General features: G+C 33.1%; 4 protein-coding genes across 7 annotated transcripts in view; all 4 read left to right on the top strand.

Annotated features, from left to right (window-relative positions):
* Positions 1–681: 681 nt before the first annotated feature.
* Positions 682–8,871, top strand: LOC111375318 (probable protein S-acyltransferase 1). The gene is made up of 6 exons (XM_022998119.1): positions 682–1,288; positions 4,431–4,610; positions 4,681–4,986; positions 6,416–6,637; positions 7,875–8,309; positions 8,427–8,871. The coding sequence occupies exons 1-5, from the start codon at positions 1,190–1,192 to the stop codon at positions 8,304–8,306; spliced, it is 1,239 nt and encodes a 412-aa protein (XP_022853887.1). The 5' UTR covers positions 682–1,189; the 3' UTR covers positions 8,307–8,309; positions 8,427–8,871.
* A 1,064-nt stretch (positions 8,872–9,935) lies between these two features.
* On the top strand, positions 9,936–12,989 carry LOC111375335 (probable protein S-acyltransferase 4). The gene is made up of 4 exons (XM_022998140.1): positions 9,936–10,020; positions 10,442–10,494; positions 11,093–11,314; positions 12,553–12,989. Exons 1-4 carry the CDS (start codon positions 9,936–9,938, stop codon positions 12,982–12,984), a joined length of 792 nt encoding a protein of 263 aa, XP_022853908.1. The 3' UTR covers positions 12,985–12,989.
* A 5,524-nt stretch (positions 12,990–18,513) lies between these two features.
* Positions 18,514–18,929, top strand: LOC111375317 (probable cytochrome c oxidase subunit 5C-1). Its single transcript, XM_022998118.1, has one exon. It carries the CDS (start codon positions 18,542–18,544, stop codon positions 18,734–18,736), a length of 195 nt encoding a protein of 64 aa, XP_022853886.1. The 5' UTR covers positions 18,514–18,541; the 3' UTR covers positions 18,737–18,929.
* Positions 18,930–22,087: 3,158 nt separating this feature from the next.
* The window catches only part of LOC111375315 (ubiquitin-conjugating enzyme E2 22-like), a 4,118-nt gene continuing 781 nt past the window's right edge, over positions 22,088–25,424 (top strand). Inside the window, exons 1-8 of one of the 4 annotated variants that reach the window (XM_022998115.1) lie at positions 22,088–22,104; positions 22,206–22,402; positions 22,506–22,548; positions 23,499–23,634; positions 24,051–24,195; positions 24,275–24,352; positions 24,733–24,845; positions 25,032–25,135. In XM_022998115.1, coding sequence (XP_022853883.1) covers positions 23,632–23,634; positions 24,051–24,195; positions 24,275–24,352; positions 24,733–24,845; positions 25,032–25,135 — 443 coding nt within the window. In that variant the 5' untranslated portion in view covers positions 22,088–22,104; positions 22,206–22,402; positions 22,506–22,548; positions 23,499–23,631. Of the gene's footprint in view, positions 22,105–22,157; positions 22,403–22,505; positions 22,549–23,054; positions 23,084–23,498; positions 23,635–24,050; positions 24,196–24,274; positions 24,353–24,732; positions 24,846–25,031; positions 25,136–25,424 lie in introns of those variants that run through there. The other 3 variants (XM_022998116.1, XM_022998113.1, XM_022998114.1) reach the window with 3 other exon arrangements.

Genomic DNA, 25,424 nt, shown 5'->3' with positions numbered 1-25,424 from the left:
TGAAGGAGTGTATAGAATTGGAACCGTGTTACGCTTTGTTTTGCGGCTTCCTATGACGTGGGCAAATAAATAAATATACATGTTTGATTATACGGTATACCTTTCCTTTTGATTACCGATCAACCTATTATGTTGACTTAGTATTCTCTCTCCATATAAAGGAAATTAGGGTGAGGTTCCCCCTTCACTTGTGGAGACAACAAAATAGAGGGATGCGAGTTTCAAATTCAACATTGTAATTTCTTTCTTTGTAACTACAGCGGCAAGTTGATGCAACTTTCAATTAAAATGTGTGTTCTTTACTAGCTTTCTCCTTTTGATTTCGTGTAATTATTGTTCTCAATAATACGAATTCAAGTGTTTCATTGGTAACCCATTATTCTTGTCTTTTTACATTTTGAATTTTTATTTCAATTATCGTCATACTGTTAATCATAAAATATACACTAAATACTTGTGTACGTTTGGTACATAAATTAGATTGGCATAGATGAATATTTCTTGTGTTTTCTTTTCATAATTTATTTGTTGCTCAATTTACATTTTACAGTTTGATTGGAAGTGATTTTTTCCTTCAAAAAATTTGATTTTTTGGCCGTTATTTCACTTTTTCAGCTGTCATATTTGACTTCTTCAGGTGAACATCACTTTACTCTCAACGGTCAAAAAATCAATTATCAAAATCACTCCCAAACAAAAAATCGTGTGTTGAAGGTGTCCTGACTGTTGTGTCATTTATTTTTATTTTTTTTCGTTGAGCTACTGTTGCCACGCCATGTAAAGAAGTCACATTTTTAACACAGAAAAAGAAAAGAAAGAAAAGGAAAAAAATAAATGAATTCTACTACATGATATTCTTATAACAAAATTTTATTTGATTCAATTATAAAAATAACAAGCTATTGAACGAAAGTTTCGAGTTTTCATTCTTGAAATTTACCCGCGAAAAATGCGCTTGAAATTTATAAGTCTCTGCAAGCCAACCATTGCAACTTCCAAGGATAGTTAGAGAGAGACAGAGGGGGAGGTGACATTATTGGAGTAAATTGTTTTTCTTTCCTTCCTCTCGAAGCTTAAACCGGGCCCCTCTAACAAAATCTTGGCGTCCTGTTGCCCATTGATGGATATCATTTTGCATTTGAAATGAAATAATATATAGGAAAAGAAGAATAAAAACGTTGTGTTCTTGATGGGTGCGACCAAAATTCATGATTCTGCTCCTTCCTCCAAATTCATGGATCCTCCCAGATCCAAGAAAAGGCTTTACCAAGTTTGGCAAGGTCGCAATGTAAGTCTCTCTTCTTAATTTTTGCTTATGTGATTTTCATTTTTTTTTCCATTTAGTTTTTTCTGTTTTGACGCAAGAAAAATCCATCTATAACGATTTTGATATTGCAATATATGGTATAACCTGGAAGTTATTTGGTCGAACATGCTAAAAGAGGCAGAGGGATAGCCAAAAATAACATGGCCAGCGGGACTTGCTGAGGATTTATTTTTTCCTTTAGATTCGTCCGTTGATCTAGTAATGAACTGAATGAAGTATTTGTAATTGATGAATTTTATTTTCGTCGGTGTGAGCAAGACATTTGTCCAAGGAAGGTGCGTGTTAGGGTGAATGGGTCTTGTGCAATGAACTGTTCATCCCAACATAATTTTCTCATTTAGTAATACCTGTGGTAAGCTGGAAGTATATATGGTACGTTCTTACAAGTAAATGATCAAGAACCTCGCTTTGATTTTATAACAATTGACATTATATCCACAATAAGAACCTTATAAGAATCTTGTTTAGCAAGACCTGTGGTAAGCTGGATATGCATAAAAAGACTAATGCTTGCAAGTCATTCAAATATGGAAAACTCTTGTTAAACTTATTCAAATTCATAAATTTACTAAACTGGCTACAAGAGGTCATTTGACGAAAATCTGGTCAAATCTAAATCTAAGTGAACCTAATTATAGCCAATGCTCTCTTTAGAGGTGATGCTAAATCTTGAAATTTGGGAATTGTGCTGATCAGTCTGTCTTCAGCAAAACCTCACATTGGTTTTCTGCCACGGAGTATTTTCCAAGTTGTAAGGATCGAAGCAAAGCGAGAAGGCAGACACGGGGGACCAATAAACAAACAATAATATCTTACAGGAGTTTTTACCTTCTTTTCGTTTTTTTAGTTGGTGGGGGTGTGGAGGAGTTAATATAAGGATAAGAATTTGACCTCGTGGATTAAAGAAATGAAGAGGAGGTCAATCACATCCGCCCTTTAGTGCAAGAAAGAGCTTTTGGGGGCAAGTCTACAAGCCATTGAAGTGAGAGCACCAAGAAAGGCAGGAGAGGCATATGAGATTTTCTTCTAAATACAACGCAAAACTGAGGGCCTAACGAACTAAGAAACATGTTCGTAGAGAAAGTGGAAAAGTTTTTGTAATGAGTAATTCGAGTTATTTTTTGTAATGAATTTTGGAAAAATGGCTTGGTTGAGCTTAATTTTGGCACAATTTTAGGTGGGATCCGTTAGTTCAATTTGGAATATCAAAGTTGATCCGCATTCTTCATTGTGAGAACATTGAAATCATATGTTTACTTGCCAAAAATGATAAACGGATGAATGAGAAATTGAATTCAAAGTGGACCATTGGAAGAAAGCTTATGTTGGAGGGAAAACTATATTTAAGTTTATTCCACAAAGAAAGTTGATGAAAGTAACGACCACTTTATATATGATTACACTTTGAAAGGGTATAATCATTCATAGCATAAAGGTTCTCTCCACATGTGCGTGTAGAAGGGGTGTAGATCAAGGACAAAATTGTACATTGAGCCTTGAACTTATATGTAGGCACGACCTGAGTACACGAATGTTGGATCTAATGGAGCAAAAATTAGCCCTTTAGGCGTGTCCACTTTTTGCTGATATTTTGCTTTCTCCAATTGATTTTTTAGCTTCTGAAACTATTAAACTCCAATGGCAATAGTTAGTGGACAAAATTTTCTCATCATTCATGAGGGCCAAATTTATAACTGAGCTCGTTTTCCACCATTCAACACCAGAAAATTTCAATTTTCTGCATAATTTTCAGTTCTGTATAGTCTCCAGTTCCACATCTCTACATAATTTCCAATACCAGTTCTCTGGAAATTTTTGTTTTAGTCTTGGTGGTGCTGTTCCGACACAAATTCATTTCGTCGTAGTAGAAATTGAAGTGCTCAAATTTTACTATTTTTTTCGTTGTATTTAGGGAGACAGACGTCCAAACTAAATGTCAAGCACCTACGGTGAGGGGGCAAATTTGTTTTAAGGAAATTGTTTACACATAGGCCTTAGGTTGTAGATTCACAGATTTCTCGGCGCATATTATATCTCTGCAGTTTTCATTGTTTTTTTTTTTTTTAACATTCTTGCTGTAATAAATAAAGTTCATATTATTTTATATTATTATAACAATGAATAATTTGAGTTATTGAGAACTTTATCGGGCAAAGCATTTGTCATCAGATGACAACTACTGCTTTCAAATGGAAGTATTTTGTATTCATGTTTTACGAAAATGAAATAAAAAGGTATTGACTCACCTGTTCTACAACTAAGCTTGGTTAGTATTATGTATTCAGAGACGTTGCAGCTTTCAAATATGGAAGTCAGGATTAGCAGTAAAGTTAATCTTCTACATCTTGCAATTTTATTAGAGAGTTACTCATTGCTGCATAGTTGCTCACTTGAAGTATATTTGCATTTGAATCAATAATAGAAACTCTTTTTGATTTGACACAACAGTGATGAAATTTGCAAATGTCTGTTGGATGCACATAACTTGCTAAAAACTCTTTTGTGTATAATGATAATTGAATTTAGATAGTTTGAGGTTTTTTATTTGTCAAATTTATGAATAGATCAGAAAGAGAACTTTTGCCTCTCTGTTTTCCTTTTCCAAAAGCTCCTGTTGTTTCCCTCAATGAGCACAATGATTGTCAAAAAGGACTAACATTATACTGTTTTCTTTACAAAATAGAACTTCTGTATAGAAAAAGTACAGTTTCACCTTCTATAGCATTTTTTTTTCTGTTGTTTTTCTCTTCGACTTACAATTTGCTAAAGCGAAATATTTGCAGATTTCCTGTATAATTAGCACTTAAACTGATTGGCGCTTATGAACTTCAGACACTTCTAGTCTCTCTCTAGTCATGCTGCAATTATTGTGTGTTCAGGGAATACATCTCTTTATTTGTTGTGATACGAACTAATTTTGGCAGAATTCTCATGATTTTCATCACTCGATAAGGGATGAAGTCTTTGTTGGAGGATTACAAATTTTCTATTCCTATATTACTTAAATAGGATTCCTTGAATGATTTAAGCATTTTCATTGTATCTAAGCTCAATTGTTACTAATAATACAACAATTATAAATTTCATTCCTTCAATGTTTCAGAAATTTACGTGTGGTGGGAGATTGATCTTTGGTCCCGATGGAACATCTCTTTTTTTGACAATTTTCCTGATAGGGGGGCCTGCATTAACATTCTGTATCAAGATGCTTGTGAGGATTAAAGAAGTTGACTTCTTGTACGGGCATATTGTGTTGATAATAGGATTTGTCCTCACAGTTCTGGTGGGTAAACTGATTATTTTCGAGAAAATGTTATTGTGTTTAGAAACTTAAAAACACAGACTTTTTACAGGATTTGATGTTTCTCTTCATGACATCTGCAAGAAATCCAGGAATAGTTCCTAGGAACTCGTGGCTGCCTGAATTTGATGAATCGTCTTATTCCTCTTCATCTGTAGATTGGATCAACGGTGCAAGTCCTGATATAAAATTACCTAGAACAAAGGATGTATTTGTCAATGGGCACATAGTTAAAGTGAAGTACTGTGATACTTGTTTTTTATATCGTCCACCACGTGCATCTCATTGCTCAATCTGCAACAATTGTGTCCAGAGGTTTGATCACCACTGTCCATGGGTGGGGCAGTGTATTGGACTTGTAAGTATATTGTGTAAACTTTATGTTAGATGTTCTCCTTCATTTCACTCACGTAATATTTTATTACATCAAAGGTTTCCCAATTTAAATTTGTCCTCAATTCTGTCATTTTATTTACAAAGTGAAAATGGATTAATAACATTTTCATTCATCAATTTGGTGAACATTTGAGTTCAGTCATTTATCACTGGTATTTTATATCTATAGCTGACCCCAAAGTTACTGGGAAGAAGGCTTAATTTCAAGTGTGTGTATTTTTATCAACAAATTTACTTATTATCCTCCAGCAGCATGTTAGGAAGACTTTAATTTGCACTTTCAGTAGTTTTATAGCAATTTCAGTTCTGTCTGACTCTGTCTCACAACTAACGGTAGCTTAATTATTACGTGGCACCATTTACAATAAAAGATATCTTTAGCAACATGTAAACATTAATTTGTCGATCCATATATCAGACTTTCTTAATTCTAATGCACATAAATCTGTAAATAATAATGTAATGAGCCTTGGAAGAGAATTCAACTTTCAGTAGTTTTATAGCAATTTCAGTTCTGTCTGACTCTGTCTCACAACTAACGGTAGCTTAATTATTACGTGGCACCATTTACAATAAAAGATATCTTTAGCAACATGTAAACATTAATTTGTCGATCCATATATCAGACTTTCTTAATTCTAATGCACATAAATCTGTAAATAATAATGTAATGAGCCTTGGAAGAGAATTCAACAGTTTGATTTCAATTACCTAAAAATACTGTTATTTGTGTGATGCAGATCTCACCATTCAAGTACCCTTTTTTCTCTTTGATTTTTTTGGAGATTATATGGTAAATATGGGAGCTTATTTATTGCATGAAGACACATCGAATAAAGCAAGCTTACTACATTTATCCTGTTTCTTTCAATTGGCTCTGCAAAATACTCCTTACACTCCTCAAGATGTTGGAAACTTCTCAAAATAGTTTTAAGTGGGGGAGTATTAAATAGCAATAAGTACTTGCAATTTATAAATTTGATGTAGTAAGGAAAATGGACATAGATTGACTATTTGGTGATGTTTTGTTGGGCACAATCAAGGCTAATGATTTTGTTATGGTTGCATTTACATTAGCAATCTTATGATGCTTCATCGTTCAATTGTCATCAGAGTTCGTAAAATTCTCCATGGCATGTTTGTAGCTTGATAAGGTGGATTGGACAATTCTAGACAATATTAAATATGATGGAAGTTAAAATGTTGTTCATAGTACTGCATAATAAACAAGCTTTTAGTGTGCTTTATTGAAATCATAGACCATTGACTAAGAAAGAAGTCAGATTTTGCCATTTTCGAATATTTTGCTAGTCTACAGTGACTATTTAGTTCCTTCAATATCTTGAAAACAAACTAACTCTTTACTTGTCTATGTTGATTTTTGGTTGCAGCGCAACTATCGGGAGTACATTTTGTTTATATCGACATCAACAATCTTGTGTATATATGTTTTCACATTTACTTTAGTGAACATACTTAAGGAACCGGGCAGCATGTGGGGTATCTTGTCGAGGGATATAATGTCTGTCGTTCTATTAGTGTACTGCTTCATCGCCGTGTGGTTTGTAGGCGGCCTGAGTGTCTTCCATTTCTATCTTATCTGCACCAACCAGGTTAGCTTCTCTCTCTTAGAGGACAAGTGCCATTTCATATTCTAATTTGTTATGTAATTCTGAGTTCTTGACAACTATTCTTTAATGAGTTTCCTGCTAAACTGTTACGAGCCCTATGCTTGCTTCAGTTGCTTGCCTAAATGCAGATTTTGTTCCTTAGCGATTTCTTTGAGCTTGTAATTAATGTTATAAATATATTTCAAGAACTGGATTGGTGAAAGCTGGAATTAAGGATCTAACTTTAGCATTTGGGTACATACTTTTGAAATGTTGAGAAGGATCCCAAAAGTCTCTAGTGAGTCACATTAAAGACAGAACGAAGATCACCCACTTGTTAAAAAATTTAGGCTGTGGTTAGTTTGCCGTTTTCGGTCCATTTTTCGTTTTCCGTTTTCGAAAACGCGGAAAACGCATTTCGAAAACGAGTTAAAATTTATAACTGAAAATGCAAAACTACTTTTTATCGTTTTCAGCTATAAAGTTGAAAATGCAGAAAACGGGCCGTTTTCGGGGAAAACTAAAAATCGTTTTGAAAATGAAAATGGAAAATGAAAATGCAAACCAACCACTACCTTAACTGTTTTAACATAAGTCTGTTGATGGCACCCTTCATGGGAATTCACCATCAAACATCCAGCTCTTGATTTTCCTAGTACAATGTAGAATAATTTCAAATTACCGTTGAGTTTACAATTTTTTGTTGGTTAAACTTGTATTTTGCATTTCCCCATCAGAAACCAATTTTATGTCATGCTGGTCTGAAGCTGTATGAAAATCAAATAACCACATTGACAATTGCGGAAAATAACCAATTTCGAGATAAAAAAAAGGGGCGGGGGCCGGGGGGGGAGATCATACCTTATTTGCTAATATATTGTCTCTATAAACTTGGTACCAATCCTCCAGTTGTTCGAGCCTTTTTATAGCTGTATTTATGGATGGCCGCGAGGCTCTCTATTTCAACGGTTTCTTTTACTCAAAAGCACACGAAATGTTTGATTCTGGTCAGTAATGATAATGAACTATAGACAAAAATATAATGCATTGTTCCTGAGGTCTCAATGGTACCTTATGTGATCCTGTTGTTGAATCCGAACTTCAGAAGTTTCGTCGGACGAGTCTTGCTTGAGAATCTGCTGTTTTCAGTTCCTTACTACCCTGATATATAGAAATCTTGTAGTAGTTCTCGATTAATGTTTTAGCATCGTAACAGTGTATTCGATTTATTTATTCACAGACGACATATGAAAACTTCCGGTATCGGTATGATAAAAAGGAAAATCCATATAACCTAGGGATGATAAAGAACCTCAAGGAAATATTTTTCTCTAAGACGGCTCCATCTCTGGTAAATTTCCGCAAATGGGTGATTGTAGAAGATGAATCGATTATAGGGTCCACGACTAAAAGAATTGGAGGGGATATTTCGAACTCCATGGGGAAGAAAGACCTGGAACTTGGTATTGTTGGCAAGGATGGTAAGCTGCATAATATGGATTATAATGGCATTGAGGACAGTTTGAAGAAGGGAAACGGAGAAAAAGTTATGCTTGACCCTTTCTTCTATCCGGGTCAAGAAGAAAAAATTGCTACTGGAGATGCTACTTCTGACAATGAAGGGACTGAGGCTAGCTCCCACAGAAATTCATCCGCAGTGCTTCAGAGGTAGAAGGTAATTGATTTCTGTGCTGAAAACACAGTTAGTATTGTATGATCTTTGTTTTTGCCAATTTCTTGCCTTCTTCTATATACTTTGGCCAATTTGTAATCTCTCATTTTTCTTTTGTAGGTGAAAATTTGTAGATTGTGAAATATAACTAACTCAGAAGTTATTATTTATCGAGCATAATCACTTATTCTACAAAGGGAAAGTAAGAGAGGTGACGTATCTATGGAATTCATTTTTCAAGATTTCCATTGTGATTTTGTCGAAGGATATACTATGCATGTTGAGAGGAAGGGATGTGCCAGAATAGGTTAATTCGCCTTTTTCGTTCCTCCTTTGTCTTTTTTGGTTCAAAGTTTTCTTCCATGGGAACTTTTTCTCTTAATTCTGTTGCTCCCGGAAAATTTTGTCAAGGATAGTTGATATGTGATTTCTTCACGTTGACAAGAAAAATATATTTGTTATGCTCTCACTGGATAAATACGAAAAAAACAAAATGGTCTTTCATTTCAATTGATAAGAGAGTACAAATGTATCAAATGTTGGCCTTCGTCGCTTGTATATTGGATAAGTTACTTTTTTATTTCTTTATAAATACTTTGAAAGTTATTATTTCTACATTTCTTTATTTATTTATTTTGATTATAAGATATGGTTAATTTCAAGTAGGTGATTTTATTTTTTAATTTGAACAAAAAATATATATTATATTTTAAACTTATTAACTCACAAGTTTACTGGATGCAATATGTCATGAACAAGAATATTTGGTTTGATATGAAGATTCTCGTGTCTGAATGATATTTCTATGCCAAATGGACACAATCATCACACCTTTTCTTTCCAATAATTGCAATTAAATATAAGTAGACATTTTATCTACTTTTTATTAAAATTTAAAATTTTAATTTTTTTAAAACAAATAGGATAATGTTACACGTATCGAATTTTTTTACCTAATCTTTTACCTATTACTCACGATAGGGGTGATGATCATATGGTGGGATTTCTAAATTCATGTGGGGCTTGCATACATTGTGTTGGGGGCGGAGGGGGGGCACCATTCAGTGCTCTCATTTGGTACATATGGAATAATCCAAACAAATCGGGGTTGAGCCTCTTGATCAAAGTGTGAGAAAATAATGCAATTAATCGAACTTTTTATGTGAATGTTGCCTTTTATTAAACATGATTTAGGAATTTCAGTGATATTCAAGAAGTTGTTGAATTAAGTTATAATTTCAAAAAACTACATACACGATGACAAGATTATAATGAGTACACGAAATGTAATTATAAGTAAAAGATTTCTTAAATTTCACCCTCACACATATGTTATAATTTGTTGAAAGTTTACATATACGTCAAAAAATTAAATATGTTGTAATTTGACAAAAAATAAAATACAAGTAAAATTTTTCATAAACTGTAATTGTCAAAATTTTCTTTAAAATTTACAAAAAAAATAAAAATTAATTAATATTTTCAATTCAACCCCATATTTTTCCTATACGTGTGGATTGCCCCTAAATTTATTGATATTGAAGAAACATACTATTGGGTTATATGGGACAGAAAAGAAGGCCCAAAGCATTTATCTTGAAGTTTAAGCCCAATTAAGAGCGTCAAACTATGGCAATCTGGTACAATATCGCAACTGCGGTCTACATTGACGCTATTCTTCATAGGAATCTTTCTCTCTCTCTCTCTCTCTCAGGTAATCTCTCCCCTCGCTTGTTCTTGCACAAATTTAAATTGAAACTTATTTGCTTTTCTAAATTTCTTAGGGCTTTTATTTGATTTAAGATTTAGTTTGTACGGATTGGGATTGGTGATTGAAGGATTGACCTGGAGTGGAATCTAGGGTTGGGAATCTGGATTTATATTTTTTCTTTATCGGTTTTGCACGTCTTTTGAACAATTTTATTTCTGTTTGTCTGAATCATGATAATAAATTTTCATTTTCAGATTTCTGTTAAAAAGCTTGTGATTTTAATGTTTTTATAAAAAAATGTTAAACTCAGACTTTCTTAATTCTAATGCACATAAATCTGTAAATAATAATGTAATGAGCCTTGGAAGAGAATTCAACAGTTTGATTTCAATTACCTAAAAATACTGTTATTTGTGTGATGCAGATCTCACCATTCAAGTACCCTTTTTTCTCTTTGATTTTTTTGGAGATTATATGGTAAATATGGGAGCTTATTTATTGCATGAAGACACATCGAATAAAGCAAGCTTACTACATTTATCCTGTTTCTTTCAATTGGCTCTGCAAAATACTCCTTACACTCCTCAAGATGTTGGAAACTTCTCAAAATAGTTTTAAGTGGGGGAGTATTAAATAGCAATAAGTACTTGCAATTTATAAATTTGATGTAGTAAGGAAAATGGACATAGATTGACTATTTGGTGATGTTTTGTTGGGCACAATCAAGGCTAATGATTTTGTTATGGTTGCATTTACATTAGCAATCTTATGATGCTTCATCGTTCAATTGTCATCAGAGTTCGTAAAATTCTCCATGGCATGTTTGTAGCTTGATAAGGTGGATTGGACAATTCTAGACAATATTAAATATGATGGAAGTTAAAATGTTGTTCATAGTACTGCATAATAAACAAGCTTTTAGTGTACTTTATTGAAATCATAGACCATTGACTAAGAAAGAAGTCAGATTTTGCCATTTTCGAATATTTTGCTAGTCTACAGTGACTATTTAGTTCCTTCAATATCTTGAAAACAAACTAACTCTTTACTTGTCTATGTTGATTTTTGGTTGCAGCGCAACTATCGGGAGTACATTTTGTTTATATCGACATCAACAATCTTGTGTATATATGTTTTCACATTTACTTTAGTGAACATACTTAAGGAACCGGGCAGCATGTGGGGTATCTTGTCGAGGGATATAATGTCTGTCGTTCTATTAGTGTACTGCTTCATCGCCGTGTGGTTTGTAGGCGGCCTGAGTGTCTTCCATTTCTATCTTATCTGCACCAACCAGGTTAGCTTCTCTCTCTTAGAGGACAAGTGCCATTTCATATTCTAATTTGTTATGTAATTCTGAGTTCTTGACAACTATTCTTTAATGAGTTTCCTGCTAAACTGTTACGAGCCCTATGCTTGCTTCAGTTGCTTGCCTAAATGCAGATTTTGTTCCTTAGCGATTTCTTTGAGCTTGTAATTAATGTTATAAATATATTTCAAGAACTGGATTGGTGAAAGCTGGAATTAAGGATCTAACTTTAGCATTTGGGTACATACTTTTGAAATGTTGAGAAGGATCCCAAAAGTCTCTAGTGAGTCACATTAAAGACAGAACGAAGATCACCCACTTGTTAAAAAATTTAGGCTGTGGTTAGTTTGCCGTTTTCGGTCCATTTTTCGTTTTCCGTTTTCGAAAACGCGAAAAACGCATTTTCGAAAACGAGTTAAAATTTATAACTGAAAATGCAAAACTACTTTTTATCGTTTTCAGCTATAAAGTTGAAAATGCAGAAAACGGGCCGTTTTCGGGGAAAACTAAAAATCGTTTTGAAAATGAAAATGGAAAATGAAAATGCAAACCAACCACTACCTTAACTGTTTTAACATAAGTCTGTTGATGGCACCCTTCATGGGAATTCACCATCAAACATCCAGCTCTTGATTTTCCTAGTACAATGTAGAATAATTTCAAATTACCGTTGAGTTTACAATTTTTTGTTGGTTAAACTTGTATTTTGCATTTCCCCATCAGAAACCAATTTTATGTCATGCTGGTCTGAAGCTGTATGAAAATCAAATAACCACATTGACAATTGCGGAAAATAACCAATTTCGAGATAAAAAAAAGGGGCGGGGGCCGGGGGGGGAGATCATACCTTATTTGCTAATATATTGTCTCTATAAACTTGGTACCAATCCTCCAGTTGTTCGAGCCTTTTTATAGCTGTATTTATGGATGGCCGCGAGGCTCTCTATTTCAACGGTTTCTTTTACTCAAAAGCACACGAAATGTTTGATTCTGGTCAGTAATGATAATGAACTATAGACAAAAATATAATGCATTGTTCCTGAGGTCTCAATGGTACCTTATGTGATCCTGTTGTTGAATCCGAACTTCAGAAGTTTCGTCGGACGAGTCTTGCTTGAGAATCTGCTGTTTTCAGTTCCTTACTACCCTGATATATAGAAATCTTGTAGTAGTTCTCGATTAATGTTTTAGCATCGTAACAGTGTATTCGATTTATTTATTCACAGACGACATATGAAAACTTCCGGTATCGGTATGATAAAAAGGAAAATCCATATAACCTAGGGATGATAAAGAACCTCAAGGAAATATTTTTCTCTAAGACGGCTCCATCTCTGGTAAATTTCCGCAAATGGGTGATTGTAGAAGATGAATCGATTATAGGGTCCACGACTAAAAGAATTGGAGGGGATATTTCGAACTCCATGGGGAAGAAAGACCTGGAACTTGGTATTGTTGGCAAGGATGGTAAGCTGCATAATATGGATTATAATGGCATTGAGGACAGTTTGAAGAAGGGAAACGGAGAAAAAGTTATGCTCGACCCTTTCTTCAATCCGGGTCAAGAAGAAAAAATTGCTACTGGAGATGCTACTTCTGACAATGAAGGGACTGAGGCTAGCTCCCACAGAAATTCATCCGCAGTGCTTCAGAGGTAGAAGGTAATTGATTTCTGTGCTGAAAACACAGTTAGTATTGTATGATCTTTGTTTTTGCCAATTTCTTGCCTTCTTCTATATACTTTGGCCAATTTGTAATCTCTCATTTTTCTTTTGTAGGTGAAAATTTGTAGATTGTGAAATATAACTAACTCAGAAGTTATTATTTATCGAGCATAATCACTTATTCTACAAAGGGAAAGTAAGAGAGGTGACGTATCTATGGAATTCATTTTTCAAGATTTCCATTGTGATTTTGTCGAAGGATATACTATGCATGTTGAGAGGAAGGGATGTGCCAGAATAGGTTAATTCGCCTTTTTCGTTCCTCCTTTGTCTTTTTTGGTTCAAAGTTTTCTTCCATGGGAACTTTTTCTCTTAATTCTGTTGCTCCCGGAAAATTTTGTCAAGGATAGTTGATATGTGATTTCTTCACGTTGACAAGAAAAATATATTTGTTATGCTCTCACTGGATAAATACGAAAAAAACAAAATGGTCTTTCATTTCAATTGATAAGAGAGTACAAATGTATCAAATGTTGGCCTTCGTCGCTTGTATATTGGATAAGTTACTTTTTTATTTCTTTATAAATACTTTGAAAGTTATTATTTCTACATTTCTTTATTTATTTATTTTGATTATAAGATATGGTTAATTTCAAGTAGGTGATTTTATTTTTTAATTTGAACAAAAAATATATATTATATTTTAAACTTATTAACTCACAAGTTTACTGGATGCAATATGTCATGAACAAGAATATTTGGTTTGATATGAAGATTCTCGTGTCTGAATGATATTTCTATGCCAAATGGACACAATCATCACACCTTTTCTTTCCAATAATTGCAATTAAATATAAGTAGACATTTTATCTACTTTTTATTAAAATTTAAAATTTTAATTTTTTTAAAACAAATAGGATAATGTTACACGTATCGAATTTTTTTTACCTAATCTTTTACCTATTACTCACGATAGGGGTGATGATCATATGGTGGGATTTCTAAATTCATGTGGGGCTTGCATACATTGTGTTGGGGGCGGAGGGGGGGCACCATTCAGTGCTCTCATTTGGTACATATGGAATAATCCAAACAAATCGGGGTTGAGCCTCTTGATCAAAGTGTGAGAAAATAATGCAATTAATCGAACTTTTTATGTGAATGTTGCCTTTTATTAAACATGATTTAGGAATTTCAGTGATATTCAAGAAGTTGTTGAATTAAGTTATAATTTCAAAAAACTACATACACGATGACAAGATTATAATGAGTACACGAAATGTAATTATAAGTAAAAGATTTCTTAAATTTCACCCTCACACATATGTTATAATTTGTTGAAAGTTTACATATACGTCAAAAAATTAAATATGTTGTAATTTGACAAAAAATAAAATACAAGTAAAATTTTTCATAAACTGTAATTGTCAAAATTTTCTTTAAAATTTACAAAAAAAATAAAAATTAATTAATATTTTCAATTCAACCCCATAATTTTTCCTATACGTGTGAATTGCCCCTAAATTTATTGATATTGAAGAAACATACTATTGGGTTATATGGGACAGAAAAGAAGGCCCAAAGCATTTATCTTGAAGTTTAAGCCCAATTAAGAGCGTCAAACTATGGCAATCTGGTACAATATCGCAACTGCGGTCTACATTGACGCTATTCTTCATAGGAATCTTTCTCTCTCTCTCTCTCTCTCAGGTAATCTCTCCCCTCGCTTGTTCTTGCACAAATTTAAATTGAAACTTATTTGCTTTTCTAAATTTCTTAGGGCTTTTATTTGATTTAAGATTTAGTTTGTACGGATTGGGATTGGTGATTGAAGGATTGACCTGGAGTGGAATCTAGGGTTGGGAATCTGGATTTATATTTTTTCTTTATCGGTTTTGCACGTCTTTTGAACAATTTTATTTCTGTTTGTCTGAATCATGATAATAAATTTTCATTTTCAGATTTCTGTTAAAAAGCTTGTGATTTTAATGTTTTTATAAAAAAATGTTAAACTATTGTTTTGTTGACTTTATGACCTGTATGTTTGGGTTAATTTTTTCCATTTGCGCTTGTTCAGATTTTTTTATGTACTCATTACTGTTTTTCAGATTTGAGTAATTTGATTTTATTTTTAGTTTATATACTAGCTTTGTCGCCCTTTCTTAAGCTAATTCACAGTTGTTAAAATCTCAAGAAATGATAACTGCGGCTTTTTCCATGGTTATTAAACATGTAAGAATTCTGGATTTTAGCACAAAGCTCACAGCAAAGCTCTTGATTTATCAAAATCAAGTATCTCATATATTGACGATCATTGTTTTATGCCTATATGATTAAACACACTCAATGGCTTAAGAATTCAATCTGGAAGTTATTATGTAATTGTCTGTGTGGTGATTATGTGTGTTTGTTCTGTGGAAGGACATACCACTTTTCTGGATTCATTGCACATGCATTGTGAAATGATTATAGAAGTTCAATACTGCTTTTTTTTATCATAATAATTCTGTAAATCATCCGCATAATTTCCTTTGGATTGAGCTAACATCTGTTTCAGTCGTAATTCAAGTAAAAGAACCCCCCCCCCCCCCCCCCCCCCCAAAAAAAAAAAAAAAAAAGAGCACTTCTGTAATCTTTTATTACACGCCCACCCATGAAAGAATCATCTTTTATGAAACCGAGGAAGTGGGGGAAGATAGGGAGGGATTTGTGTTATTGAGTGAGAAAGCTTACTCCTAGCTCTTCGGACTTTTTCCTTGATAAATTTGCTCTCTCTCTCTCTCTATTTTCTTTGCATAACGTTGGGAAAAAAAATAAATTAATTTGATTTTTTAATGGTCTTGATATGGTGTGCTTGCTCGATGTTGTAGTGTGAATTTACTTCCTTTAGGGATGGCATCTAATTGGATCCCAATATTGACAACTGTTGCAAATACACTGGATTTTTTGTATCAACATTTACATACAATGTTTTAAATTGTGATTAGAAGTAAGCCTCTGTTTGGGTTCCATTATTTTAAATTATAATGAAAGGAATAGTAATTTTTTGAAGGATGTGTGGTTAAAAAGGTAGAAAAAGTTTTTAGATTTATGTGTAATATTATTTTATTGAAGAATGTGTGATTGATAAAAAGAGGGAAAAAATGAATTTTAATTTAATGGGGGCCAAACAAATGCTAATATTTACTTATGTTTACTCATTTCTTCTCAGTCTCATCTTTTCCCCTTCTTTGACTTTACTTATGTTTCGGAAAAAGACGTATATGCATGTGCTCTCTTTTCAGCAATGTTATTAGTTGACTGAAGTTTGCTTTGTATTATTTTATACTTTTTCCTCAGGATTATCAAACTATATACTATCATAACTGCAAAATACAAGAAGATTTAAGATGAAATCTGAAACTTGTGTTTATTGAATCAGTAATTTGTTTCCTCATATCTGCAATTGTCTTTTTCTTCCATACTTTCACTGTTTAATTTTTTTATTAATTTTTTTATTATTTTAATTTTTTTGTGTTTTTTTTTTTCTAGTTACAATTTTAATTGTTTATTGTGTAGTATATTTTAAATTTGGTTTATTACTGGCTTATTTTGTATTTGTACATTTTGAGTTTTGATTTATGGTGAGGCATTGATTTATGTCCTCACCTCACAGAATGCCTCAGTACCTGATTCGCCTTTCAAACACTAGACTGAAGAATAATTTAATATTTATTAGAGGCTTGAATCTGAGTAACATCAGTACTGATAACTGGATAGTGATTCCCAATTTTCTGAACATTATGTTATTAATTAGTTTGAAGTGAAGTTGTTCTCTCTCTCTCTCTCTCTCTCTCTCTTGCCTTTTGTTTTTTTTTCCCCTTTCTCGACCACGGTTGCCTTGGTCATTAGAGAGCTCTAAGGAAATGGAGTTTGAGCAACTTGAGAAATTTATTGGCTCAAGCATCATAACGTATCCTTCTCATCTTGTAATATACTTGTTAGTAGCTTCATATTTGTAATTTCACTTGTTTAATGTTGCTTCTTCTGTTTCCTCCCATTGGAGATTATTGCTCAGAGCCTCCCTTCTTTTATTTTTTATTTTTTTTGGGTGTGGGTTTCGGAGTGGAAGGGGGAGAGATATCTTGACTATACTTGTGGAATAGTTAGTATAATGATGATGTTACCTGGGTGTGGGTTTCGGAGGGGAAGGGGGGAGAGATATCTCGACTATATTTGTGGAATAGTTAGTACAATGATGATGTTACCTGGTTCTGTTTATCAAATATGCTCATAATGGATACCATTCTTGTTGGACCTATGGTATAGATCAGCCAAATGCTAAAGATCATAATTGTTGGTTTCAGATAGCATTTGGAGATCGTCATTTAGTAGTGCTATTGTTATTTAATCCATACGTTTGGTGTTACCATTTTTTGAAATTTTTGTATATTTACTTGGTAGATAAATGAAAGTAAAAAATGCATGTAGAATCATAGTTCACATATTTATTAATCCAGTTGATTGGGTGACTTTTTTTTTTCAATTTTTTCGACCTTGGTTATGTAGGAGAAAGTAGAAAGATTGAGAATTAGATTGTTATATTTAATCGTTTATTTGCCCCATCTGTCCAATAAAAAAATGGATCATTCCTTTGCTTTGGGAAGAGTCAATCATAGAACATCTTTCAAAGTGTTCTATTTCATATGATGTTTTTGTGGGGTTATAAAAGGGGATAGAGTATCAAAGTTTTTCTATGATTTCCGATTTGATTATCAGTACTTATGCAAGAATCATTGATTGAAAACAATATGGGCATATAGATTATTAAAATCCATGAGGTAATGTTATTTTTTAAGTATTTCAAAGAAATAAGGGTGTGTTTAATTATCAATATTTTCCATGGAAAATGTGTTTTTTCCACCGAATTCCTATTTTTGTGTTGTTTAATTGTCTTTTTTCATGAAAAATATTTTCCTACTTTCGGTCACGTGACCATATTTTCCTCAAAATCAAGGAAAATATTTTCTTTAGGTGAGTATGATTTTAATTTTCAGAGAATTCTCTCTCTCTCTCTCTCTCTCTCTCTCTCTCATCTATCTACCAATAAAAAATGGACAAGTATAGTATTTTTTAGGTTGAAAGTTAAATCAATCGAGCACATTTAATTAACAACTTTCATGCAAATAAATTCTAGCAATTGGATTACCTAAAATTTATTCTCTTTCCATGCAAATTTCATGCTTGTAATTAAACGCACCCTAAACGATTTAACTATTAACAAGAGTTCCACGGGCACTTCTGATTTTCAAAAGAAAGAGTATAAACCTCACTGATTCAATGCCTGAATTGTGATATGAAATTAGTTGATAAAGCGTAAATTGTCTTTCTAAAATTAGATACCCAACCGTAAATGTGTGATTCCCAAAGCCATACTCCTTACATGGATGTTTCGGTCTTTTACAAGCTGCTTTAAATTAGTTTTCTTCAGTGAAACCTGTTAACTGTTTTCAATTACAATTAAATAGAAAGTGTTATTTGCAGGATTTGTAGGCTTCTTGAAAGAAGTTAAATGGCTGGCAGTAGGATCGCCCACGCCACTTTGAAAGGACCTAGTGTGGTGAAGGAGATAGTTATTGGAATAGTGCTTGGTTGTGCAGCAGGTAGTTTATGGAAAATGCATCACTGGAACGAGCAGAGAAAAGTTCGGGCATTTTATGACTTGTTGGATAAAGGCGAGATCACTGTGGTTACTGCAGAAGAATAAATATTCGACAGCTATTCTTGATTATTGATGCCGTTATTGGCGTTTGACTCAGTTTGCTCTTTAAATCAGATATAAAGCTCATTTGGCTTGGTTTCAAAAATTCAATGAAATAAGTTGTACTGGATTTTTGTGGATTGAAACTTTTATTTTCTCGTGAGTTTTAAAGTTAAACTTTTGAGTTTTTGTTTTCTTATATCAATTTGTGATGAGCCTGACGTTGTGATCTATGATCAATTCTGGGATCGCTACATGAACGAGAACATTTCTACAATATGCGATTGACAGAAGCTCGTGTATATTTAATGTCCATGCATATTGGGCAAAATTGGATGCACCATTTTACCGTGTGGAGTAGCAGTGAAGCTTTTACAAAAGCGGGTTCCTATTCACGTATATTTGACTTGGGGAAGCCGACCGTGATTTTGAAGGGCGGAATGTTTACTAAGAAACTCCAGATCTAGATGATAGTTGAAATTAGTTCCACGAAATTTTGCCTAGATTATTTATTGTATGATATATTTTTTATTTTTTTTCACTAAATAGGATTTAACCGGACCATGACCCGTCCAAACATTTCCAAAATTTTGAGATAATCTTGTGGTAGACCTGTTGACTGAAAGAAATGAGGGAAAATCAATTAGTTATTTGTCAAAGTTTTATTTATCCAATGACTAGAATTAAATGCGAATATATAGCTCGGAGACGTGGAATAAACATTAGCTGCTTGTGAACCTTCAAGTACTGTTTTATTTAATGTTTGCTTAATTACTCATAGTGAATTCGTAGAATGAATAAACTACGAAGAACTCGAACTCCTCGCTGTGTAAGTCGTGTAATTGCATTCGTTCAGTCGGGTCGCCAAAACAGCGGGGATTAGGATAGGCGAGGTTGGTGGACAAACTTGGTTGGATAAAATGAAGTCTTATCTTATTGAAATGTGTAAGTGATATTTGTTCAACAAATAATAGTGAAAGTATATTTTATCAAAATGTTTAAGTGATATTTGTTCAAAAATTATTGAGAGACCAATTATTTGTAGAATTAGAAAATAAAAAAGCATTGAAATTGAGGTTGGCACCGTTAACGGCTAGTTGAGAAGAGGGCTCTCCAACGGTCAGTAGCATACGCTAAGCCACCGACCGATTTGAATTTTACAGCACATTAAACTAGTAAAGAATTACATATAGGGAAAATTGCCTCTACGGTACCTAACTTTTAGATTTTAAGCAGGCTCTGTGCAAACCTTCATTTTGTTGCATCCACGGTTCCAAACCTTTTTAAAACTCACATTTGGAGTCCAAATTGATGATTTTTGTTGGTTTGACTATTAGTTGACTCAAGAAATTGGTTTTAACCAATTTTAGCATGGCAAAATAGTAAATTTGAATTAAAATAAAACAAAAAACAAAAAAAGTAAAAATAAAAAATAAAAAATGCCAACCCCAGCCCAACGAGGAAAAAAAATAGTAATGTTCACCATCTCCTTCATACCCCATCCCGAATTAACCCACCACCACTATAGTCGTCGTCGTTGTGGCTCCACCACAAAACTCGCCATCTTATCATAAATTTCATCATCCCGGATTACAAACCATTAACAAAACAATCAAGAAACCATTTTCTTCCCATCAAGAATTTCCAAGTCAATGTGATCTATGGTGGCAGAAACCCACCTCATCGCCACACCCACCTTCTCGGACCACCATAGGCGCTTAATATAATGGTGATGATTCAACAAAATAGGGCTAAAACATTAATGAATTTTATAAGATTTCGCATCCAGACGCGTACGAACAAGAGCTTTCATATCCAATCCAATTGATAATTTTCCCATTCAATCCACAAATTCACAAGCACCAACTCATATTCATAATCAGATGACTGTGGGTACACAATAAATTTATCCAACTGCTGCTCAATTGCCTCGTAATTCGATTCCCAAAGTAGCATTGTGGTGGTTTTGTCAATTGCATTTGATGGCCAAAATGTTGTTCTTCCATCAATTGTGATCCTCTGGTGGGCCAATCGGGGCTCCTCTTGCTTTGTGAGAGCCGAAATGCTACCCAGCAGTAGCTTGATCATTCACATCGTAGATCACATTGATTGGACGGAGATGATGATTTTGGGGGTGGGTTAATTTAGGGTAAGGTGTGGGGGGATGAACAGTACCTTCTTTCTTTCTTTTTGTTTTTGTTTTGTTTTGTTTTAATTCAAATTTACAATTTTGTCCTTTTAAAATTGGTCAAAATCAATTTCTTGAGTTAACTAATTCGGGGTGGGGTGGAGTGGAGATAATGAATAGTACTTTTTTTGTGGGGATAGGGATGGCTTTTTCATTTTTTTTTTGGTTTTATTTTAATTCAAAGTTACCATTTTATCTCTTTAAAATTGGTCAAAATCAATTTCTTGAGTCAACTAGCGGTCAAGCTAACAGAAATGATTCATTTGGACTACTAGTGCAAGTTTTTAAAAGGTTTAGTATCATGGGTGCAACAAAATGAAGATTTAGGCAAAGTTTGCTTAAAGTCGAAAGGTTTGTTACCTTGACTGTAATTTTTCCTTACATAGAAATTGGTAAACGTTTATGCAGGTTAAAAGAAGAAAATAAAAAATCGATAATGAGCTGTGCTATACGTACATAACTATTTACATAAATGGTTTACTAATAACTAACGTGACGAAATTTAATTGGATCAAAATCTTACCAATCAAATAATTTTTCCTCACGTTATCATTATGTAAATAGTTATGTACTACAAGCATTTTATAATATGTATTGGAAACAGTTATAGTAAATCTTTGAAAATAAATTGTTAATTAGTATTTCCTAATATGAATTTTTAGAATATGTTATTTTGTTTCGTTAAAGAACTAAGATTTAAATTGTTTACAAAAAATTATTAAATATTGCATGAGGCTCCTTTGAAAGTAGTTGAAGATCGAAATAAAAAATTCAGGGCAAACTATGTCTTTAGTATTCTTTTTGAGTCACGATCGAACTCTCCATATTATTATGTTGAAGTGGCTCCTAATGTTTTGCTATCATACTAAAATAAGTTGAAAAAGATAGCATTTTGACCACATTAAATCCTTGTCTGGGTTCCATTTTAATGAGATTTTGAGAAAAATATATTTTGAAATATTAACTTTTTTATGAATGTGTGGCTAAAAAGAACGAAAGTTTTTGGATTCACATATTTTATTTTTTTATTAAAAAATATGTGATTAAAAAGAAGGAAGACAAAAATATAAATTTAAAATGAAGGCAAACAAGGGCTAACATTAATTAGAATCTCTTTGTAACGTTCATATCCGACGAGTGCTCAAAATTCAAATTTGGAGGTGGCAATATCAACTCTCCGTAAAAGGTAAACGTCTCTATATATTCAATGTATATGCACATCTCTCTCTCTCTCTCTCTCTCTCGGTGGCGCATTTGATAATCTATTTCACAATCATTTGCCAACAGGGAGAAGATCGGGTTCTGAAAATTTTAAACTTTTTTTTTTTTTGGGCATTAGCTGAGTTTGATAATACGCACATATAAAAGAGTGACTATTTCCGAAAAAGAAAAATAGTGAAAGCAAAGAAAAAAGTGGCCTTCTTCTACATCATATAGCACTCAGATTTTCGGTCCATTTGCTCGCTCTCTCTGTCAATCAGAAGGTGAATTTTTCATCTGGGTTTTAATTAAATTATTATTATTATTTTTTGTTGAAAGTGCATTTTTGCAGTGCTTTTAATTTAGAATTTCTGTATACATTTTCAGGATTTTTAAAATTTCATCGCTCGCTCTTTCTGTCGCTCCAAAGGTAATTTTGTTCATCTGGGTTTAAATTTTATTTATTTATTTTTATTTTTTGGGTTGAAAGTACATTTTTGCAGTGTTTGTAATTTAAAATTTCTGGATGCATTTTTGTGAAATCTGGAAATTTCACGCGAAGTGAGCCTACTCTCTTTTCTTTGTTTCTTGATTGTGTTTTTCTGAAAAGAGTTTTCTTGAATTGATTTCTCATTTGTTGAATTTTTTTTTTTTTTTTTTTTTTTTTTTTNNTTTTTTAAATTTTTTTTTTTTTTTTTTTTTTGCTCAAGTTTGAGTGGTGCAATTTCAGGATTATTCCGGTTTCTGATTTGAAAAAGTGCCTCATTTCCTTTTTGTGTTCGTGCAAAGTTGCTAATATTTGTTGGTTTGAATCTTTTTGTCATGATATTGCCTTGAAAGATCATATTTCTCTTTATGCCAAGAGTCACAGTGTTTATGTGAACAAATGAATGTATATATTCATATTTTGGCTAATGGTAATGTTGCTTTTATTAGGTTTCTTGGTTGGGGGCTGAGGAATTCTCGTGAGTCTTTTAAATTGTTTTTCACGTGTCTTATTCTTCACGTGCTTATATATTTGAAAATTGTGTCATTGTTGTTCGGACTTTTGCGCTTACCTTACCAAAGAAACATAAGTAACTGCCTGTGCAAAGTCAGTCAGAGAAGGTGGAGTTTCAATTTATGGGATTGGATATCATGTTAATGGGATTTGGTAACTGAGGATTCAGTTTGTGTGATGATCAGTTTGGCTGATTTTGTATTTTGCCTTTGCTATGCAATAGAGATCGATAACTTGAATACCGGGCAATAACTAAAAAATGAATGGATGAGTTAGTTGTGGTTCATCACTATTTAGTCATTTTCAACATTGGCATTTCCTACCTATCAACATTTGTTGGCGGTAATCTAATCTTTAGCGCTAATTCTATTAACTTGCAGGGATATTCTATTGTGACTGTTATCACGGTCCGTGGAACTACCAGAATAGTAATTTTGTAAAGCAGGCTGATAGTACTGATTTCTTCCTGTCAGCGTTGTTATTGGCATTTCAGAAGCTCCGACTTGAGTTGCTATGGTATGATTTTTTACTTATATCTGTTATTGCTGGATATTCTATGTGCCACCATCCTTCATCTTTTTGCCATAAAAGTATGTTTAGTGGATGGGTTATTTGCAACAAGAACTCAACTTAACAATGAGGTTCAGAATTTTTGAAACATGTTAAGAGTCTCAAATGTTATACTTTTAACTTCTAAATTGGTATAGTAAGCATGAACTTGATCGCAATTCACGCTTGATGTGGAAAATGGTTTTTTACTTTTCAATGCAACAATTCCTAATTACAGATAGTATGGAATATGGAATCAGTATTTTCATAGAAACAAAAGTTATGTATTTGTGTGTTTGTTTTTGTATTTTTCTTGGTAGATATCATTATGGATTTGAAATGGTTTTAGATCTTTAAATAATTCCTCTTGTTGATTGATGTAGGCAACAAATGAAAATCTTCCTCCGAACGTAATAAAACAGTTGGCAAGAGAATTGAAGAATCTCGATGAAACACCACCAGAGGGCATTAAAGTAGCGGTGAATGATGATAACTTTTCAGCCATATATGCTGATATTGAAGGCCCAGGTAGTATTTCTTTTCTTATTGCTTTTCTGGTCTTTGAATATTGATTTCTTTTAGTGATTGATCATCTCTAATGTTGCAGCTGGGACTCCGTACGAAAATGGTATTTTCCGCATGAAGTTGACACTGTCTCATGATTTCCCACAATCCCCTCCAAAAGGTTCGTGAACTTTTTATAAATATTCCATATTTGGTACAACTAAAAAATTTAATTAAAAACTAAGTTAAAGTCAAAATTTAATTTTAGTGACATGTTTTATGAGGCCTACAGGTTTTCAACCACATTCCATCAATTTTTAACAAAATCTACTAAAAATTGTATTTTAATTTAAACTAAACAGAGGCTTAATATAGTTTCCTATTAGATTGAGACAGTTTTAAATTTTAAATAATGAGGGTTCGTTTGTTAGATATGAAAAGTTCTCTCTTGGAGTTTATTTTCGCACATATTTTATTTTTCAGTCTTTTATTTTATCTTGCCATCTGTGAAGGATTTATAAAAATTATGACCTCTTTTTATGTGCTTTGTCTATGTTTTAGGTTATTTTCTGACCAAGATTTTTCATCCAAATATTGCTACCAATGGCGAGATTTGTGTTAATGCCTTGAAGAAAGATTGGAATCCAAGTCTTGGTTTAGGGCATGTTTTAATTGTAAGTCAATATTTATGAGCACTCCAAAATTGAAGCTCTCACTCTCAAAATCGAAGCTTTCTTCTTCGTGTATTTACTTTCCAGACACACTTGCTAAACTTTTTTCGTGAAATCTTTTTCATTGGCAGATGATAAGATGCTTATTAATTGAACCGTTTTTTTTCGTGAAATCTTTTTTATTGGCAGGTGATAAGATGCTTATTAATTGAACCGTTTCCAGAATCAGCTTTAAACGAGCAAGCTGGCAAGATGCTGCTCGAAAATTATGAGGAATATGCGAGACATGCAAAGTAAGTCATTCCACAGTATAGTTGCTTTGTTTTTTATTAAACATTTGCATATGCGGAGTATGCATCTGACTTGTGTTGTTAAACTCACGGCTTACTTTATGGTAGCATTAACTTTGCCTTGGTTTGTCTAGCTTTGTGCTTCTGTTCAGTTCTGTTACAAGTGTGAAATGTGTGTTAGGATTAGCAATTCCATTTTACTTGTAATTACCTCATTGAGAAATCTCTTATCACCACCGGTAGTTGTAGATACCAGTAACTATATGTTAACTGGAGACAGTGCCTCCCCCCC

Source organism: Olea europaea, unplaced genomic scaffold, assembly GCF_002742605.1.
Source record: "Olea europaea var. sylvestris unplaced genomic scaffold, O_europaea_v1 scaffold1358, whole genome shotgun sequence".
NCBI classification, from domain to species: domain Eukaryota; kingdom Viridiplantae; phylum Streptophyta; class Magnoliopsida; order Lamiales; family Oleaceae; genus Olea; species Olea europaea.
The sequence above is the reverse complement of the archived record's forward strand: the minus strand, read 5'-3'. Positions and strand labels throughout refer to the sequence as shown.

Coding starts and splice junctions, on each gene's coding strand:
- LOC111375318 (XM_022998119.1), top strand. CDS start 1,190: ATGGGTGCGACCAAAATTCATGATTCTGCTCCTTCCTCCAAATTCATG. Junction 1,289..4,430: donor AAGTTTGGCAAGGTCGCAAT/GTAAGTCTCTCT, acceptor TCAATGTTTCAG/AAATTTACGTGTGGTGGGAG. Junction 4,987..6,415: donor TGGGGCAGTGTATTGGACTT/GTAAGTATATTG, acceptor TTTTGGTTGCAG/CGCAACTATCGGGAGTACAT.
- LOC111375335 (XM_022998140.1), top strand. CDS start 9,936: ATGGCAATCTGGTACAATATCGCAACTGCGGTCTACATTGACGCTATT. Junction 10,021..10,441: donor TCTCTCTCTCTCTCTCTCAG/GTAATCTCTCCC, acceptor TGTGTGATGCAG/ATCTCACCATTCAAGTACCC. Junction 10,495..11,092: donor ATTTTTTTGGAGATTATATG/GTAAATATGGGA, acceptor TTTTGGTTGCAG/CGCAACTATCGGGAGTACAT.
- LOC111375317 (XM_022998118.1), top strand. CDS start 18,542: ATGGCTGGCAGTAGGATCGCCCACGCCACTTTGAAAGGACCTAGTGTG.